Below are 18,046 nucleotides of genomic sequence, written 5' to 3' on the forward strand. Positions count from 1 at the left end.
AATGCTATTGTTAAGAAATTAAATCTGGATCAAAGACAAAAGGACCTCAATGCAAAGTAGTTAAAGATTATTTTTAATAGGGGTAATAGGTAAAAAAGGAGAGATAAACCAGAGCTGTTTGTGGAATACTATTATCAATTCCTTTGAATTTACCGTCATTTTTTCTAATTTCCTTTTATCTCATTTCTTTTAGGAATAAGAGTAATAAAACCTTGTCGGGGTACATAATACTCACTGTACTTGCACTGCTCGTATAGTGTGGACGCGCTTTAGTGAATATTGATCTCTTAAATTTTTGAAAAAAACCGCTTCGTTTACTGGACTCTGTTTCTTACAACTTCGTGACTCGGCTAGCTAAAAGGAATTTGTGATTTGTGTTTATGATAACTTGGCGCGTAAAAAGGACTATTATGGCTGCAGAACAAAATTCTTCTCGTCGTCCGTACTCTAATGAGGAATACGCTGACATCTTATTTTGCTATGGATATTGTAACGGTGACGCCGCAGCTGCTCGTCGTGAGTATAATCGTCGATTTCCGGATCGCCGGACACCTGACAATAGTGTCTTTATTGGTGTGTATCGTCGAATTAGAGAAACTGGTCGCGTGCAAAGGAGACAATCTGATTCCGGACGCCCTCGTGTCCGTTCTCCAGATGAAGAAGATGTAATTATTCGTCATTTTCGAGAGGACCCTACAGTTTCCACCAATATTGTGGCAAACCGACTGGGCGTATCTCAATGGAGAGTCTGGTTTACTGTCCACGCGGCTGGATTGTATCCCTATCATTACACACTCGTACACGTGATTGAAGAAGGAGATCCTGCAAGACGTTTAGATTTTTGCCGATTTATGCTACACTGTGATGCAGAAAATCCCAATTTTTTGAGAAAAATTTTATGGACAGACGAGTCAAAGTTTGACAAAGATGGTATTACTAACTACCACAATATTCGATATTGGTCTCAAAAAGAACAGGGAAACCCTCACAAAAAGCGATTAAGCGGTTCCCAAAGACGTTTCTCGGTAAACGTCTGGATGGGGATTATCAATGATAATCTTATTGGGCCACATTTCCTACCTGTTGGGCCACATTTCCTACCTGTAGGGTCCTCTCGAAAATGACGAATAATTACATCTTCTTCATCTGGAGAACGGACACGAGGGCGTCCGGAATCAGATTGTCTCCTTTGCACGCGACCAGTTTCTCTAATTCGACGATACACACCAATAAAGACACTATTGTCAGGTGTCCGGCGATCCGGAAATCGACGATTATACTCACGACGAGCAGCTGCGGCGTCACCGTTACAATATCCATAGCAAAATAAGATGTCAGCGTATTCCTCATTAGAGTACGGACGACGAGAAGAATTTTGTTCTGCAGCCATAATAGTCCTTTTTACGCGCCAAGTTATCATAAACACAAATCACAAATTCCTTTTAGCTAGCCGAGTCACGAAGTTGTAAGAAACAGAGTCCAGTAAACGAAGCGGTTTTTTTCAAAAATTTAAGAGATCAATATTCACTAAAGCGCGTCCACACTATACGAGCAGTGCAAGTACAGTGAGTATTATGTACCCCGACAAGGTTTTATTACTCTTATTCCTAAAAGAAATGAGATAAAAGGAAATTAGAAAAAATGACGGTAAATTCAAAGGAATTGATAATAGTATTCCACAAACAGCTCTGGTTTATCTCTCCTTTTTTACCTATTACCCCTATTAAAAATAATCTTTAACTACTTTGCATTGAGGTCCTTTTGTCTTTGATCCAGATTTAATTTCTTAACAATAGCATTTCTTAGAATTTCCTACCTGGTCTCTTTGTTATCTAATTTTCTCCTGAGTTTATGATTGTTACTGTACTTTTTATGTACCGATGGATAGCTAAGGAAACGCAGATGTTTTTAAAATGATCCGCACGATAAGAGCCATAGTGATTTTTACAAAAAAATTGCGAGTAACTTAAAGAATCAAAATTAAAAATCGAAAAGTTGTACAGTTTTGGATCTGTAATTTAAAAATGCTTGAAGATTGTTTTTGTTTTATAACTGGTTATTATTAACTAGGATGTACCCTAGCAAGAAATACAAAAAAAAAATAGGGAAAATACGTTGATTTTTTTTTTATTGAATTTTAGAATCTTAATCATCCTTTAAATAAAAAAAATATTAAAAAATTAATAACTCGAAAACGATACACTTTTGCATAAGCATTTTGGGGGTCATTTGATAGCTATTGTCCTGAACTATAACCCTTTAAAAGGATCGTGACATATTACCCTGTAACCCTGTATATGAACACAATTTTTTTAAATAGGTTTTTGATAGTAAGATCACCTGAAGGTAAGCAATTACCTCGGTCCATAGACACATACATGAAAATTATTAATAATATACATATTTTCAAAACTGCCAACACGACCTCTACCAAATAATCTAAATTCTAATGTCCAGCGTGATAGTAATTACATGGCTCACTCACTTTTTGAATCGAAACACAGTACATGTATACGGTAAAATAACAGTCTGTTCCTACACAACAACAAAACATACTTGAAAATAACCATATAAATACAATTTTATTAAACTGAATAAAAATATAAGCCACATTTACCTGAAAAATATAATAGGGACTGCCATCATCTTCAGCTGTGAACATGACCTTGGCGATGCCCTTCCAGTCGGTGATGGAATCCACGCACGAAGCGCTGGTGGAGTTGAACTCCTCGTCGAGAGTGCGGGCCGCGGCGCGGCACATGCGGACACTCTCGTTGGTCGCGGGCTTGTCGTCCCAGCGAGTTGCTTTCACCTGCGTGATGAGATAGAATCTCTTGTGTTAAGATTAATGAGAACGATAAATGGCAACTTTTTAAAGGCAAACTTTAGTGCAGCGTTTTTTTACTTAAATTTACTTCTGTCGTGTGCACTAATTTGCACTAGTTATATTTACTTTTATTGGTTATACATTTGCAGTTTAAATGAACACGCAAGAAATGACTATTCTTATAATTTTAAAATCTTATATAAAATGTTTTTTTCGGTAACAGAGAACATTCTGAGGAAACCTGGGCAGGAGAGATTATATTCCCTAATATATTTTTTTATAGTAAAGGTTGTTGTATATTGAGGGATGTAAGGGAGCACTGTAAGGACGGGACTAGGTAAATAAAGTAGATGTTTAAGGTTTGAAGATAAATTTATTACTGCCCCTCAATAGCATGTGTCATCTGCTTATATATTTGATGAAATGATGCAATTTTGTACTGATCAGTCTTATGTATGTGCTGACTATGAAATGCTTGCTAATAAGAACAATGTTTACACATATGTTAGTGACAGTCATGGGTCCTCGCGGTGGTTAGATCACTGCATTGTAACGGAACTAGCTAGAAGGCATATACAAAGTATCAATGTTATAAATAATGTGTCATGGTCTGATCACTATCCTCTGGAAGTCCATTGTAGTTTTAACTATAATGCACAAGCCAATCATAAAAAACTAGAATCGACCCCGCTCTCTACTAACAAAATAATATGGGGTCATAGGGATAGTGACCAGATTAAACTATATACTGAATTATGTAACAATAGGTTAAGTTTAGTTAATTTTCCAATAGAAATGATCGATTGTTGCAATAACGTATGTAATAAGTCCGAGCATAAAGTAATTATAGATAAACTGTATAGTGATATTATAGGTATATTGCAGAAGGCTGCAATATTATCCAGCCACAAAACTGTAAAGCGTAGTAAGAAAGAATATGTTATGGGATGGAATAAGCACGTTAGGATGGCTCATTTGAAGGCTCGTAATTGCTTTCAGTCGTGGATATTAGCTGGAAGGCCGACATGTGGAGCGACATACGACGAGATGCGAGAATCACGTAAGGTTTTTAAGAGCAAATTAAAGTGGTGCCAAGACAATGCCGAAACAATAAAAATGGATATCCTCGCCTCGTCGTATGAGGCTAAACATTTCAGTAAATTTTGGGAACAAACTAACAGGCTGAATGCAAAGGCGAGCCTTCCGGCTGAGGTAGGAGGTACCAGTGGCTCTAAAAATATTGCTAATATGTTTAAAGCCCAGTTTAGCGTGGACCCATGTGAAATTTGTGACTGTGGGGATGAGAGCGATGCTGGGGGCATTAGTGTCGCTGGTGAGGGTCCGGTCTGTTTCACAAGAAATGACATAATGAAAGCGTTAAACAGCACTAAACGTGGGAAATCGCCGGGTCACGACGGCCTCAGCATCGATCATTTAAAGTATGCCGGTATTCACCTTTCCAGAGTTCTCAGGTTACTCTATAATCTTTGTTGTAGCCATGTTTATCTACCAGATGCAATGATGATGACTGTTGTGGTGCCCATAGTTAAAAACAGAACAGGGGATGTGGCAGACGGGTCAAATTACAGGCCGATATCACTGGCGACAATCACAGCAAAGGTCCTGGACAGTCTTCTTGATGCACAGTTAAATAATTCAGTCAAAATTCACGACGCGCAGTTTGGCTTTAAGCCTGAATTATCAACTGAGACCGCAATACTGTGCCTCAAGCAGACTGTGCGGTACTACACTGACAGGAAAACGCCGGTATACGCTTGTTTTTTGGACTTGTCTAAAGCTTTTGATCGAGTGTCATATAAAATTCTTTGGCAAAAGCTCAAAACCGAAACTAGCTTAAGATCCAATCAAATCTCATTGCTTAAGTACTGGTATGAAAACCAAACGAACGTGGTGAGATGGGGACAGTCACTAAGCGATTCATACAAATTGAAGTGCGGAGTAAGACAGGGTGGCCTCACATCGCCCAGGCTTTTCAATTTGTATGTGAACCAACTGATTGGGAGGCTGAGTGGAGACGGAGTTGGATGTTCCATCGATGGCGTGGCTATGAACAATTTCAGCTACGCGGACGACATGGTTCTGCTGAGCCCTTCAGTCAGTGGTCTCAAAAAATTGCTAAAGATCTGTGAGGACTATGCCAGGGTGAATGGACTCAGTTACAATGTGAAGAAAAGTGAATTTATGCTTTTCAGGGGTAGGAACAAGCCGATAAATTGTAATCCTGACATAAGACTATATGGCACACCCCTGAAACAGGTAACTGATTTCAGATACCTTGGTCACATAGTTAATGAAAACCTCAGTGATAACAGTGACATTGAACGTGAGCGTAGGGCTCTGTCGGTCCGAGGTAATATGTTGGCTCGCAGATTTGCACGGTGTACGACACCTGTAAAGCTGGCCCTATTTCGAGCATATTGCCAATCATTTTACACGTGCAGTCTGTGGACGAACTATACGCTGAGGGCCTACAGTGCCCTACGCGTCCAATACAACAATGTGTTGAGGGCGGTGTTGAGGAAACCTCGACACTGTAGTGCGTCGGCAATGTTCGCTGATGCTCGCGTGGACGATTTTTTCTCTATAATACGCAAGCGTGTCGCCTCCATTATGAGCAGAACTTCGAAAAGTACCAACACCCTCCACAGCACATTGGCTTGTAAATTGGACAGTCACTTCTGGGAACACTGGAATGGTGTACATGTGAAGCGGGTCTAATTCTAGGATTAAGTACTAACATAGTTTAAGCATTCGTTACTAATCTATTTAATTTTAATTATTTATTTTAATTTATTTGTTATTATTTTTTAATTTTATTTGAATTTAATGTTAATTTTAATTTAATATGGATTGTTTAATCTGAAATAAAGTATTATTATTATTATTATATACTACACTACATACATTTTTTTATCAAAATACAATATGAAAAAGTAAAATAAAATTGAATATAATAATGATTAAACAAAATAAAACAAATATGTAAACAAAGGTGTAATAATGCAGTGCTGAAATTTAATATCAAATATCATAATAGGTACAGTCATAATCACAAGTCTTAACAATATGTTTAATGATCATTCAACATAAAGTCTTGTCCTATTTTTATGAACAGTTTTTTCTTTGCCATTGACTAAAATTACAACATTCGGTGATAAATCTTTAACAACTGTATATATATATATAGGCCTCTGCATCTTTGACAGATGATTTAAGCGGCATCGCGAAGGCACTTGCGTTCATGACTGAATAGACCAATGCGAGAGAGGATCCTCCGGCCGCACTTCCGACAAGTGTATGCGCCCCCAGATGGGCGGGGGTTTGAAGCCCGCTCATGACGCCTAGTGCGTTTTTCTTTTAGTAGCTTAAACCAGTCATTGTCATGCTTTGATTGACCTTCGTGAATAAGGCGTCGCCACTTGGCACGGTCCTCTGCCAGTTCCTCCCATCGATTGCTAGGGATGTTAAACGCAACCATATCACGCTTAGCGCAATCTTTGTAACGGAGCTTAGGCCGCCCAACAGACCTCTTTGCATCCACAACCTCTCCCAGTAGTATTTGCCTTGGAAGACGGGTCTGCTCCATTCGATGCACGTGTCCCAGCCACCGTAACCGTTTTTTTTTTAGAATGGCCATGATGCTAGGCAGCTGTGCCTCGCCTAGAACAGACTCGTTTGTCACGCGATCCTGCCATGTGATGCCCAGAATGCTCCGAAGACAGCGCAAGTGAAATGTGTTTAGTCGGCGTTCTTGTTTTGCGTACGTTGTCCACGTTTCTGCTCCATACAAGAGTGTGCTTAGGACACATGATTGGTAAACAAGCATTTTCGTTTTTACCGTAAGGTGTCTGTTATCCCAAGCCCTTGAACAGAGCCTCCCGAACGTAGAGGCTGCTTTGCCGATGCGGAAGTCGATCTCTGCATCAAGCGAGAGATTGCTCGACAAATGCGACCCAAGGTAGCAAAATTTGTTAACCACCTGTAAAGGTGCGCCGTTAAGCAAGATGACTGGTTGCTCTAAACATCCTTGCGCTAAAATAACGGTCTTCTTGCAGTTTATGGACATTGAAAAGAGGTCGCACGCTCTGGCAAATTTGTCCATTAGACTCTGGAGTTGAGCTTGGTCATGAGCAACGAAGGCAGCGTCGTCAGCGAAGAGGAGACTATCTACAAATAGGTCCTCCCTGTAGCGTTTGGACTTGAGCATTGAGATGTTGTACAGCCTACCATCGGTTCGCGTGTGTAAGTGGACGCCTTGCTGTTCATCTCCAAAAGCAACCTTCAGAAGCACTGAGAAGAATATTCCGAACAAGGTGGGGGCCAGTGCACAACCTTGACGAACACCACGGCGTACGTCGAATGGCGTGGATGCGTTGCCATTGTGCAGGACGGTAACTTCCATACCTTCGTGGAACGATTGCACTATCCTTAGGAGTTTTGGGGGGCATCCAATTCTGACAAGAACCGAGTACAACCCCTCTCTGCTCACGGAGTCAAAAGCCTTATTTAGGTCTACAAATGCAATGACTAGGGGGGTATGTTGCTCCCTACACTTTTCTTGTAGCTGTCTGAGTGAAAATATCATGTCGACAGTTGACCGTTGGGATCTAAAACCACATTGTGCCTCAGGGTATACGCGGTCGGCGAGCCTTTGTAGTTTGCCTAAAATGGCCCTGGCAAAGGCTTTACCGACGATGCTAAGAAGAGATATTCCGCGGTAACAGTTGCAGTCGCCACGATCGCCTTTGCCTTTATAAAGAGTGACGATGTTAGCATCTCGCATATCCTGAGGGACGTAGTTTTCTTCCCAGCACTTAGCCAGGTGGTTATGGAGGATGGGCAAGAGGCACTCAAGCTTGACGACTTCGGTGACAACATCGTCTTTTCCGGGGCTCTTTCCGCATTTGAGCTTCTTGATGGCCAGATAAAGTTCCTCTACTGTGGGTGCAACGTCTAGCTCGTGCCAAGTTGCCAGATTCGGGACAAGCTCCATTGCTTCTGGCTGAATATCCACTGGGCACGAGTAGAGCCCCTTGTAGTATTCTACCCATCTTGCCATCTGACGGGTGCTGTCTGTTATAACAGAACCGTCGGTTTCCTTGAGAGGTGCCGTCTTTTTTGGAGTAGGTCCAAGAGCTCTTTTGATGCCCGCGTACACCCCGCCAATATCCCCCGCGTTTGCGCACGCTTGGATGCTTTGGCAAAGCTCTGTCCAATACGCATTTACAAAGAAGCGCGTGCTACGCTGGAGTGAGGCTTTTGCCTTCGTGAGATCTTTACGCGTCGCATCGCAAGGGTTAAGGCGAAAATTTAAAGCGGCTTGGCGTTTCGAGTCAATCAAGGGAAGTAAGTGCTTCTCGTTTTCTTGAAACCAGTCGTAAGATTTTGCCTTTTGATAGCCAAAAATCTTGCCTGCAGTGTCAGTGAGAAGAGACTTGACTTTTTCCCATTCGACTCGCGCTGATGCCGTACTATCCCAAGTTGCAACTTCTTCGCGGACGAGTTCCCCAAATGACTCCACTACTTCCATGTCACGAGTCTTGAAAAGATTTATCTTTTTTCGACCGAGTGGCTTGGAAGAATGGACTCTTCTAGGGACAAGTCGGACTTTAGTAGCGACGAGGCTGTGATCGGTGTCGCAATCGGCACTGTGAAACGCCCGCGTGTGGAGCGTTTCCCGTAGATCCCTCCTTCTTGTAAGAGCAAGGTCTAATTGGTGCCAGTGTTTAGATCGAGGGTGCATCCACGAGACTTTCCGCATCATTTTGCCTTTAAAAAAGGTGTTGGTAACACACAGCTGGTGCCTTGAGCAAAACTCCAACAATCGTTGTCCGTTGTCGTTAAGCTTGCCTATGCCGTGTGCACCGAGGCATTCAGGCCAGGCTGATGTACCCTGACCGACGCGGGCATTAAAGTCACCCAAAATATGCAGTCTGTCAGTTGGATTCACCCTGCGCACTGTCTCATCGAGCTGGCCGTAGAATTTATCCTTGGTCTCAGGTTTTGAACTAAGCGTCGGTGCGTAAGCGGAAATTAACGTGACAAAGCCGCTTTTTGTGTTTAGACGCAAGACCATAATCCGCTCGGAAACGCCTACAGGTGTCTCTATGGCGTTGATGAGATGGTTTCGAACCGCGAAACCTACACCATGCTCTCGTGTTTCCAAGGAACTCTTGCCCTTCCAGTAAAAAGTGTAGTTAGCTTCACGCAAAGACCCTTCGTCTTCAGTTCTGGTCTCTTGTAAGGCTACGATATCAATATTGAGCCTTTTAAGCTCCACGTCGATACTGTAAGTTTTGCGCAGTTTTTGGGCGCAATCGGAGCTTCCGTAGGTGTTCGGGAAGCCTGTCCTCATCGTTCGGACATTCCATGTCGCAAAGCGCATGTAAGCAGCGTTGTTGTGGGTTTTGAGATTTTTGTTTCTTTGAGCAGGTGGTTAATGTCACAGCGTCAACGTCTAGCTGTAAGGCTTGTGTTCCGTTCACCCAGGCGGAACAAGTTAACGCTGAGGCGGATCAGTACCTTATTGATCGGGGGCTGCCCGACTTAAAGCAGGCGGTAACTGATCAATGGATCTACAATGGATCCTCCTACTGTCAAGAGTGGCCCCTGGCGTCCGCACTTACGCCTATTCGTGCTGACTTATAACCGGTGACTGCCACTCTCCGTGTTGTTTTCCACCTGCAAGACAGGTGAGCGAAGTGTCCTCTCCGTGGATGCTGCTACGCCTGGGCCAGGCGACTTTATGGCAACACGGGCTTGCCCAGTACCCATGCCATCCTCTCCTCCTCCCCAGCAGGATCCGCAGGAATGACGAGTCAATACGTGTGGTGCTGGTTTGGCCGCAGGTGACTGGCTTACGCCTAAACGGAGGCACCGCTCCGGGTTTAATATTAGTTTTCCTTCTTCTTTGGCGTGACGCTAGGATAATTTTGGGAAACAACGTATCAAGGAGAGGGGTGAGGATACTGTGGTCACGGAAGATACAGGAATGTGACACTAGTAGCTAGAGCAGTCCGGGGTCGCGTACCCGTAGTGATTCCAACCAGCTATCGGACAGATAACTGGTAGATCCACCCTCTGGACAGCAACTGTATATGGGCCTGAATATAATGGATCAAGTTTGCTAATATTTTTATTTTTAACCAATACTAAGTCTCCTTGTTTATACTCCACTGGGTTTATACTTATATCATATTTTATTTTTCTTAAAGTTTTACAATTTATGAGGTTTGTTTTAGCATCATTTTGTGACTTTTGTAACCGGTATTTTAGTTCTATTGCATAATCATAAAAATTGTAAATTGGATCTATTGTCGACCTAAGATTACTTGGTAAGTTACATTGTTTGCCAAACACTAATTCGTATGGAGTAAATTTTGTACTCGTGTGTACAGAAGTGTTATACGAAAAACACCAGTAAGGAATCCATGAACTCCATTCCTGACTATGACTGTTAACTTGCATTCTTAAATAAAATGTTAAATGTTTATGACTATTTTCAAGTGATCCTAAGGTCTGATGGTGGAAGGCTGTAGACTGTAATTGACTTATATTTAAAATTTTACAAACCTCTTCCATTGTAGAATTTATAAATTCAGTTCCTCCATCGGTCACGATCTGCCGAGGGATGCCATATCTAAGTATAAAATTATTTACTAGAGTTGTAGCTACTGTGCGCGCATCCTTACCTGCTATCGGATATGCCTCGACATATTTGGTGAGGTCGCATTGGAGCGTTAAAATGTAATTATAATTATTATCTCTTGTCAATGGACCTACCAAATCAAAATAAATCTTATCAAAAGCTGAATTTCCACAGTCCGTTATGGTCATAGGTTCTTTTATGGTATTTAAATATTTATAACGTTGACATTTACTACATTTTTTTACAAAAAGCTTAACATCATGCTCTAATCCTGGCCAAAAATATTTTTTACGAATGTTATTTAACATACGTCTTATTCCTGCGTATCCGCTAGTGGGTAGGATATGATAATCGTTTAATATAACTCTTTTCGTATCGTCGTCTATAATTTTTGTAACTCCTTTAATTACGCATAAACGGGGTCCGGACCACTTACGCATTTTATTTATAACCTGAGCTAGCTCTTTAATTATTTGAAAATTATTCTCATCTTTTATTACATATAACGTATTTATTTTTAAATCGATACAAAATGATTCCATTTCCCTCACAGAGACAGCTCGTGTACACTGGGATTGGGTAAACAGTTTCACAAAAATTGTACGATTTGACGACGAGTATGCATAATCACCACGCTCTAATGATACGCATTTTTTAACCTTTCTCCATTCTTCTTCATTCACAAATACCAACTCCGTGTAATACTTCGGTAGTTTTAACATCTCTACAACTCTTGGGTGATCAGTCCAATCGTCAGTAGAAATATTAGAAACCGAAGTAGAATTACAAGGTTTTTCATCAAGCTTCTTCTTTTGTGCCCTTGTAAGTACTGACAAAATATGATCATTCATCGCCTTTAATTCTTCACTACTAATTTCTATGCGTGACAATGCATCTGCAGCTACATTATCACACCCTTTCACATAAGTAACCTTAAAATCATACTCTTCAAGTATTAGCCGAAATTTTAACAATCTACTGGAAGGATCTGTCATATTGTATAAAAATATTAAGGGTCTATGATACGTTTCTATAATGAACTTTCGTCCATAGAGATACGGTCTAAAATATTTAACAGACCAAACAATCGCTAAAAGCTCTTTCTCAATCGTTGGATACCTACGTTCAGCTTTATTTAAACTACGACTGGCGTAAGCTATTGGTCTACGATCAGCATTACATAAAATCGAACCTATTGCATATCCTGAGGCGTCTGTCTGTAGTATAAATGTGTTATTATAATCGAAAATAGGATATTGTAATATTGGAGTGCTCATTAACATTTCTTTTAAAGTACTTAATGATTTTTGACAGTTTTTATCCCAATTAAATATTACATTTTTACGACATAAATCATTTAATGGAATACAGATTTGGGCGAAATTCGGAATAAACTTTCGATAATAGTTCGCAAAGGCTACAAATCGTTTGAGCTCGTCTACGTTTTTAGGAACCGGATAATTAATTAATGCCTTAATTTTTTCTGGATCTGGTTTAATGCCGTCCGCTGATACCACGTGTCCGAGGTATAAAATTTCTTTTCGAAGAAAATCGTAGGTTACGATTAGGATCTAATTTTAAATTAACTTATCAGGATTTAATTTTAAATTAACTTTTCTAAGCCTTGTTAAAATATCTAACAAATTTTTATTATGACTATCTAAATTTCTTCCGAAACAAATTAAATTATCCAAATATACAAAACATTTATCGTAATTAAGTCCCGACATTGCTACTGTCATTAAGCGTGAAAATGAACCAGGACTGGTTTTCAAACCCATGGCATACGGGTCATTTGATACTGGCCAGACGGTGTTGTGAATGTGGTATATTTCCTACTGTCAGCATTTAGCTTCGTTTGATAATAAGCTTGTGTTAAATCTAATTGAGAAAAATAAATAGCTCCTGAAAGTGAGTCTAATATATCACTTATATTCGGAAGGGGAAATTTGTCATGCATTATACAATCATTTAATTTCCGAAAATCTATCACTAAACGCCAGCTTTTATTATTATCTTCTGATTTTTTAGGTACTAATAGTACTGGGCTAGACCATTCGCTGTTAGCGGGTTCGATAATATCATTGGCCAATATTTTTTGAACTTGTTTTTCTATTTCATCACGTTGAGAAAACGGTAATCTATATTGTTTAGTATAGACCGGATTCGTATTAGCTTTTAGATGTATATTTTGTTCGTAAAGATTACACGTACCTAACTTGTCTCGTGGCAAGAAAAATACGTCAGCATATTTCGCACAAATACTTTGTATACTACTGCTTTCTTCTTTGTTCAAATGATTCAATTTAATTAATGATAATAATTTCCGAACTCTTTTTCCGTCCAAATTTTCTTTGTTAAACGAACAAATATTATAATTCGATAATAAATCAATTTCAGGCCTAAAATAACTAAGATTAATTTCTGTTTCGCGAGTATTTAAAATTTGAATAAATATTTTTCCCTCTTTCGGTTGACAGATACTTCCAGCGATAAATACACCTTCACACAATTCTCTGGGAAATATAACACACGATTCATTCAAATAAGAATCAACTTGAAAAAACTTTTCACACCTCGGAGGTACCTTTATAAATGTATTTTTACCTAATTTTCCTAAACCTAAGGAGAGCGTAATTGGTTTGTCGAAGCTATTAAAAGTAAATGTATTATTTTCGTAATTTAATACACAATTATAATTAGTTAAAAATTCTTGTCCGATTAAACCATCTTGAATACAAGGCAAATTCTTTAAGACATAAAACTTATGTTTGAATTCATTTCCACATAAGGTAAACGGTATGTAAACATAGCCCTCGGTGTACGAGGTGCCACCAATACCATTTACGGCTTCGCGTTTTGGATGTATTGGATCCTATCTCTTATTACATCGTATTTAATCACTGACATCGAGGCGCCCGTGTCAACTAGCATTCTATATTTGGTACCTAATATTATAAACTCTACGAAATTATTATATGTATTGCATGCTAGAATAAAGTTAGGAACGAAAAAACTAAGTTTTGGTTATTTTCCGAAGTAGTAACCTGTATATCGTTTTGGGATTGATTCATAAGATACCCATGCTGTTTTCTACCGTTATTATTTCTACCTCGCGATACTGCACGTTCAAAATTATGTCCGCGTCCTCGAGAATTACTTGTGGATCCTCTATTGTTTCCTCGGTGTTATAAAATAGATGTTTGATTCGGCATCGGCCTAAATGAACGATTTGACGTGTAATGTTGGCGTGCGTTGTTTAATACTCGACCTCTACTATGCTCCCTATATGATGGTTGGTACTTACCTCGATGTTGAGTCGTGAAAATCGTTTCAGCTGGTGTAAAAGAGCCTTGACGCGACAGTTCCTCGTCTTTGGCTGCTCTTATAACATCTTTCAGCTCTGAGTAGTTGCGGGCCGCTAAAATAGTGCTTAATCGACTGTTTCTCAAACCTTCGGTGAATCGCTGTATTGCTAATTTTTCGTTTACGGGTCTCAATATTTTAAACGCGTTATCGTCACCGTTAGCTTGGGAAATAGTCAATTCAACAAATAAATCCTCAAGTTTCTTACCAAATTCCTCAATACTCTGCGAACCTTGTCTAGATTTTAACATTTCTATTTGTAGTGCCGTGGCTGACTGCTTAGTCAACAGATTATTTTTCATGTCGGCAATAAGTTCTGTGGAAGATTCATAGTTAGATAACAAACGTAATTTGGCATTTTTAGTTAAACGAGTTTTAAGGACAAAAGAAATAAGTGACTGTTCATGTTCTTTCCTAATGGTTTGGCTATAGAATTCGATACAATCTATTAATTTTTTAGTAACTTCTTCATCTCCTGTCATAATAGGTAGAAGAGAAGTAGCAGTTTTCATGTCAAAGTCAGTCATGGTGCTAAAATCTTGGTCACTAACTAAACAAGTTGTTTGAATTTTTTGATAAAACGATTCAATTTCTTCGCAAGCAACTAATAAGTAATTTATCTCTTCCTTTTTTATATACCCTTTAGATGCATTAAAGTTTAACTCGTCACGATATTTTATATATTCGTCATATAAACTTTTTGCCTCTAAATATTTCTGTTCTAACAACTTTTAAGTTCTTTTCCCTTTACTTAGTTTAATTAAATTTATTTTTATATTTTCAATTTGATGTTTTATATCTAATATATGATCCATTTAAATCTTAAGAAACATAATATAATATTTAGTACCGAAAAATAACAAAAAATGGCTTAAAAATATACACTTAAAAATAATGATAAAATATGAATATATCTATTGTGTATAATACCATAACACCTTTGCTGATGATACTATTTCACTTCTCCTTTTATATATTTTTCACACTTTTACACTCCTATTTTTTTATAAGCATCTATTGATGCGTCTCCAGGCTAAACGACACGTTCCTGATTTCTTTCTTCAGTCTCTGGTCCACGCCTCGAACGTCTGAAAGCGCTCCTGGCCATCTCCTGACGCATCCAGTTTATGTGGCAGCGTTTATATAATTTATATATGGCAAACTTTGCCCCCAAAATTAAAAGTAAAAGAAAAATACCCAAAATTATATTTGTCACTTTCTGATTTTGGTGTATTCACATCGTCGGCATTTTGTGCAATCACAATTTGTTCTTTACTTTGTTCTTTGCCCATTTTGTATTATGACGCTACTAACGTTCGAACAATTAAATACACGAATGTCCAATATTACACAGAGCGACATTATATTGTTATACTGCACTTCGTTAGAACCCGAAACCGAACCTTAAATGGCAGGGTCGCCATGTAAGGACGGGACTAGGTAAATAAAGTAGATGGTTAAGGTTTGAAGATAAATTTATTACTGCCCCTCAATACCATGTGTCATCTGCTTATATACTACACTACACTGTATCTAGCTATTTCCAGCCAACCTCATCTGCACGTGGTGCATCCTGCCGATTGACAAACGAGGCTCTGGCGACCGACTAATGGCGGTATAAGCATTCCATTAAGGCGTAGCTAAATACTACAGACCTGTGACGGGCACCAGCGTCATCTGTACGATGAGCTACGCTCTGCGATCACCAACCCATCTGCCCAGCGTGGTGATTACGGGCAAAACCTTTTATGGAACACACCTATACGCAACGGCCCCTAGTTCCCGGTCGCCCCGCTGTTCCTGGCCAAGGCGGCGGTCATGGTAAGGGTGGGGCAGGGGGTGCTAAGAATCCCCGGGTTACGGTAGGCAAGTGGAAGAAATGAACGAAGACATTTCTAAGGCATTGCACACCAAAAGGCCCACTTCAATGTTGTCATGGGGGACTTCAACGATAAAGTGGGAGTACATACTAGCAGCGAATCGGTAGTAGGACAACACGGATTTGGAAGCAGGAATCATAGGGGGCAAATGCTCGTCAACTTTCTGGAGAAAGGGGGTCTATTCTTGATGAACTCTTTCTTTAAGAAACAGCCTCAACGGAAGTGGACGTGGCGAAGCCCAGACGCTACGATTAGAAACGATATTGACTTTATTATGACGGACAAGAGGCGAATATTTAGAGATGTCTCTGTGATCACAAGGTTCAATATCGGAAGTGATCACCGACTTGTACGAGGCACTCTAAATATTGACTACAAGCTCGAGCGCGCCCGTCTAATGAGGTCTACACTCCGACCAAAATTGCTCCAAGCCGTGGAGTCTAGTACATTTCAGTTAAAACTGGAGAACCGATTCGCTGCCTTGGAAACCAACAATGACGTTGACATCAACCAAGAACTCGACCAAGTGGTGGATATCCTTAGGGACGAGGGGACGAAATTCTATCCAGCACAAAACACCGGCAAGAGGACCAAACTTTCGGGAGAGTCTCTAGAGCTAATGCGAAAACGACGTGAGAACCCTACAGTCACTTCGTCAGATCTTAATAAAAAAATATCAAAGCTAGTAAGAGGCGACCTCCGAAACTCCAATACACGCTCTATAAAAGAAGCGATTGAGCAAAATCGGGGTCGAAAGTCTTTGTTCAAAAACTAGGTCGAAGCCATCTGACGAAGCTGACCACTTCAAAGGGAAAAGTCGTCGCCTCTAAGCTCGAGATTCTTAAGGAAGTTCAGGACTTCTACGGTAAATTATATACATCAGTCTCGTCTCAACCCAACCCTGGGGATCCTATAGCCACTTTAGCCCCCTTCACAGAAGAGTTGCCAGAAGTAAGCCAAGACGAAATCGTGATGGCTTTGGGGCAGCTTAAAAATGGAAAAGCCCCCGGGGAAGATGGAATTACGATGGAGCTACTAAAGGCAGCTGGAAAACCTTTACTAGGGTAGCTCCAACGAATATTTAATTCTGTCATATTCTCGGGGATAACTCCAAAGGCATGGAGCAAGAGTGTTGTCGTAATGTTCTTCAAAAAGGGAGGGACAAAACCTTTTTGAAAAACTACAGACCTATTTCCCTCTTGAGCCATGTCTATAAGCTGTTTTCTAGGGTCATCACGAATCGTCTCGCGCGTAGACTTGACGAGTTTCAGCCCCCGGAACAGGCCGGGTTTCGAAGAGGATACGGAACCATAGACCACATTTACACAGTGCGGCAGAAGACCGGAAAGTATAATCAGCTCCTATGCTTAGCATTTGTGAACTATAAGAAGGCTTTTGACTCTATTGAGACCTGGTCTGTTCTGGAGTCCTTACAATGGTGCCAAATCGATTGGCGATACATCCAAGTGCTGAAAGGCCTGCATGACGCTGCTGTTATGACCGTCAAAGTACAGAATCAGCAGTCTGACCCTATCCTATTGCATCGAGGAGTAAGACAAGGGGATGTCATTTCACCGAAATTGTTCACTAATGCATTAGAGGATATGTTCAAGACGTTGCACTGGGAAGGGCGGGGCATAAACATAAACGGCGAGTACCTTTCGCACTTGAGATTTGCAGACGATACCGTCATCGTGGCAGAAGCCGTGCAGGATATGCAATATTTGCTGAGCAGCCTGGCTGATTCTTCTGCTCGAATTGGCCTCCGGATGAACTTGGAAAAAACCAAGATAATGTTCAACGAACACGTCAGTCCAGAACCAATAGCTCTTAACGGAGTTCCTCTCGAAGTTGTTCAGGAGTATGTGTACCTTGGGCAAACTTTGCAGTTGGGTCGAAACAACTTCGAGGGGGAGGCACGAAGAAGAGTACAGCTGGGCTGGGCAGCGTATAGAAAACTCGGTCAAGTCTTTTCGTCACGAATACCGCAATGCTTGAAAACAACAGTCTTCAACAAGTGCGTCTTACCGGTTATGACCTATGGAGCCGATACGTGGACACTGACAGTGCGTTTGGTCCACCATTTTAAGGTCGCTCAGCGAGCTATGGAGAGGGCTATGCTCGGAGTTTCTCTGAAGGATCGAATCCCAAATGTGGTGATCCGACAAAGAACCAAGGTTATCGACATAGCCCAAAGGAGCTAATAAGCTGAAGTGACAGTGGGCTGGACATGTGTCCAGCCCACTGTCACTTCAGCTTATTAGCATGACATATGTATGTCGCAGAACCGACGACCGTTGGAGT

The 18,046-nt window shown here is 40.5% G+C and overlaps 1 protein-coding gene across 1 annotated transcript in view; it reads right to left on the reverse strand.

Moving 5' to 3' along the window:
* The window catches only part of LOC126774702 (alpha-2-macroglobulin-P-like), a 55,638-nt gene that overhangs the window by 25,746 nt on the left and 11,846 nt on the right, over positions 1-18,046 (reverse strand). The window contains exon 9 of the mRNA XM_050496239.1: positions 2,618-2,812. Within this exon, the coding sequence (XP_050352196.1) occupies positions 2,618-2,812 (195 nt within the window). The remainder of the gene's footprint in view (positions 1-2,617; positions 2,813-18,046) is intronic.

The sequence above is a fragment of the Nymphalis io genome, chromosome 17, assembly GCF_905147045.1.
Source record: "Nymphalis io chromosome 17, ilAglIoxx1.1, whole genome shotgun sequence".
NCBI lineage: Eukaryota > Metazoa > Arthropoda > Insecta > Lepidoptera > Nymphalidae > Nymphalis > Nymphalis io.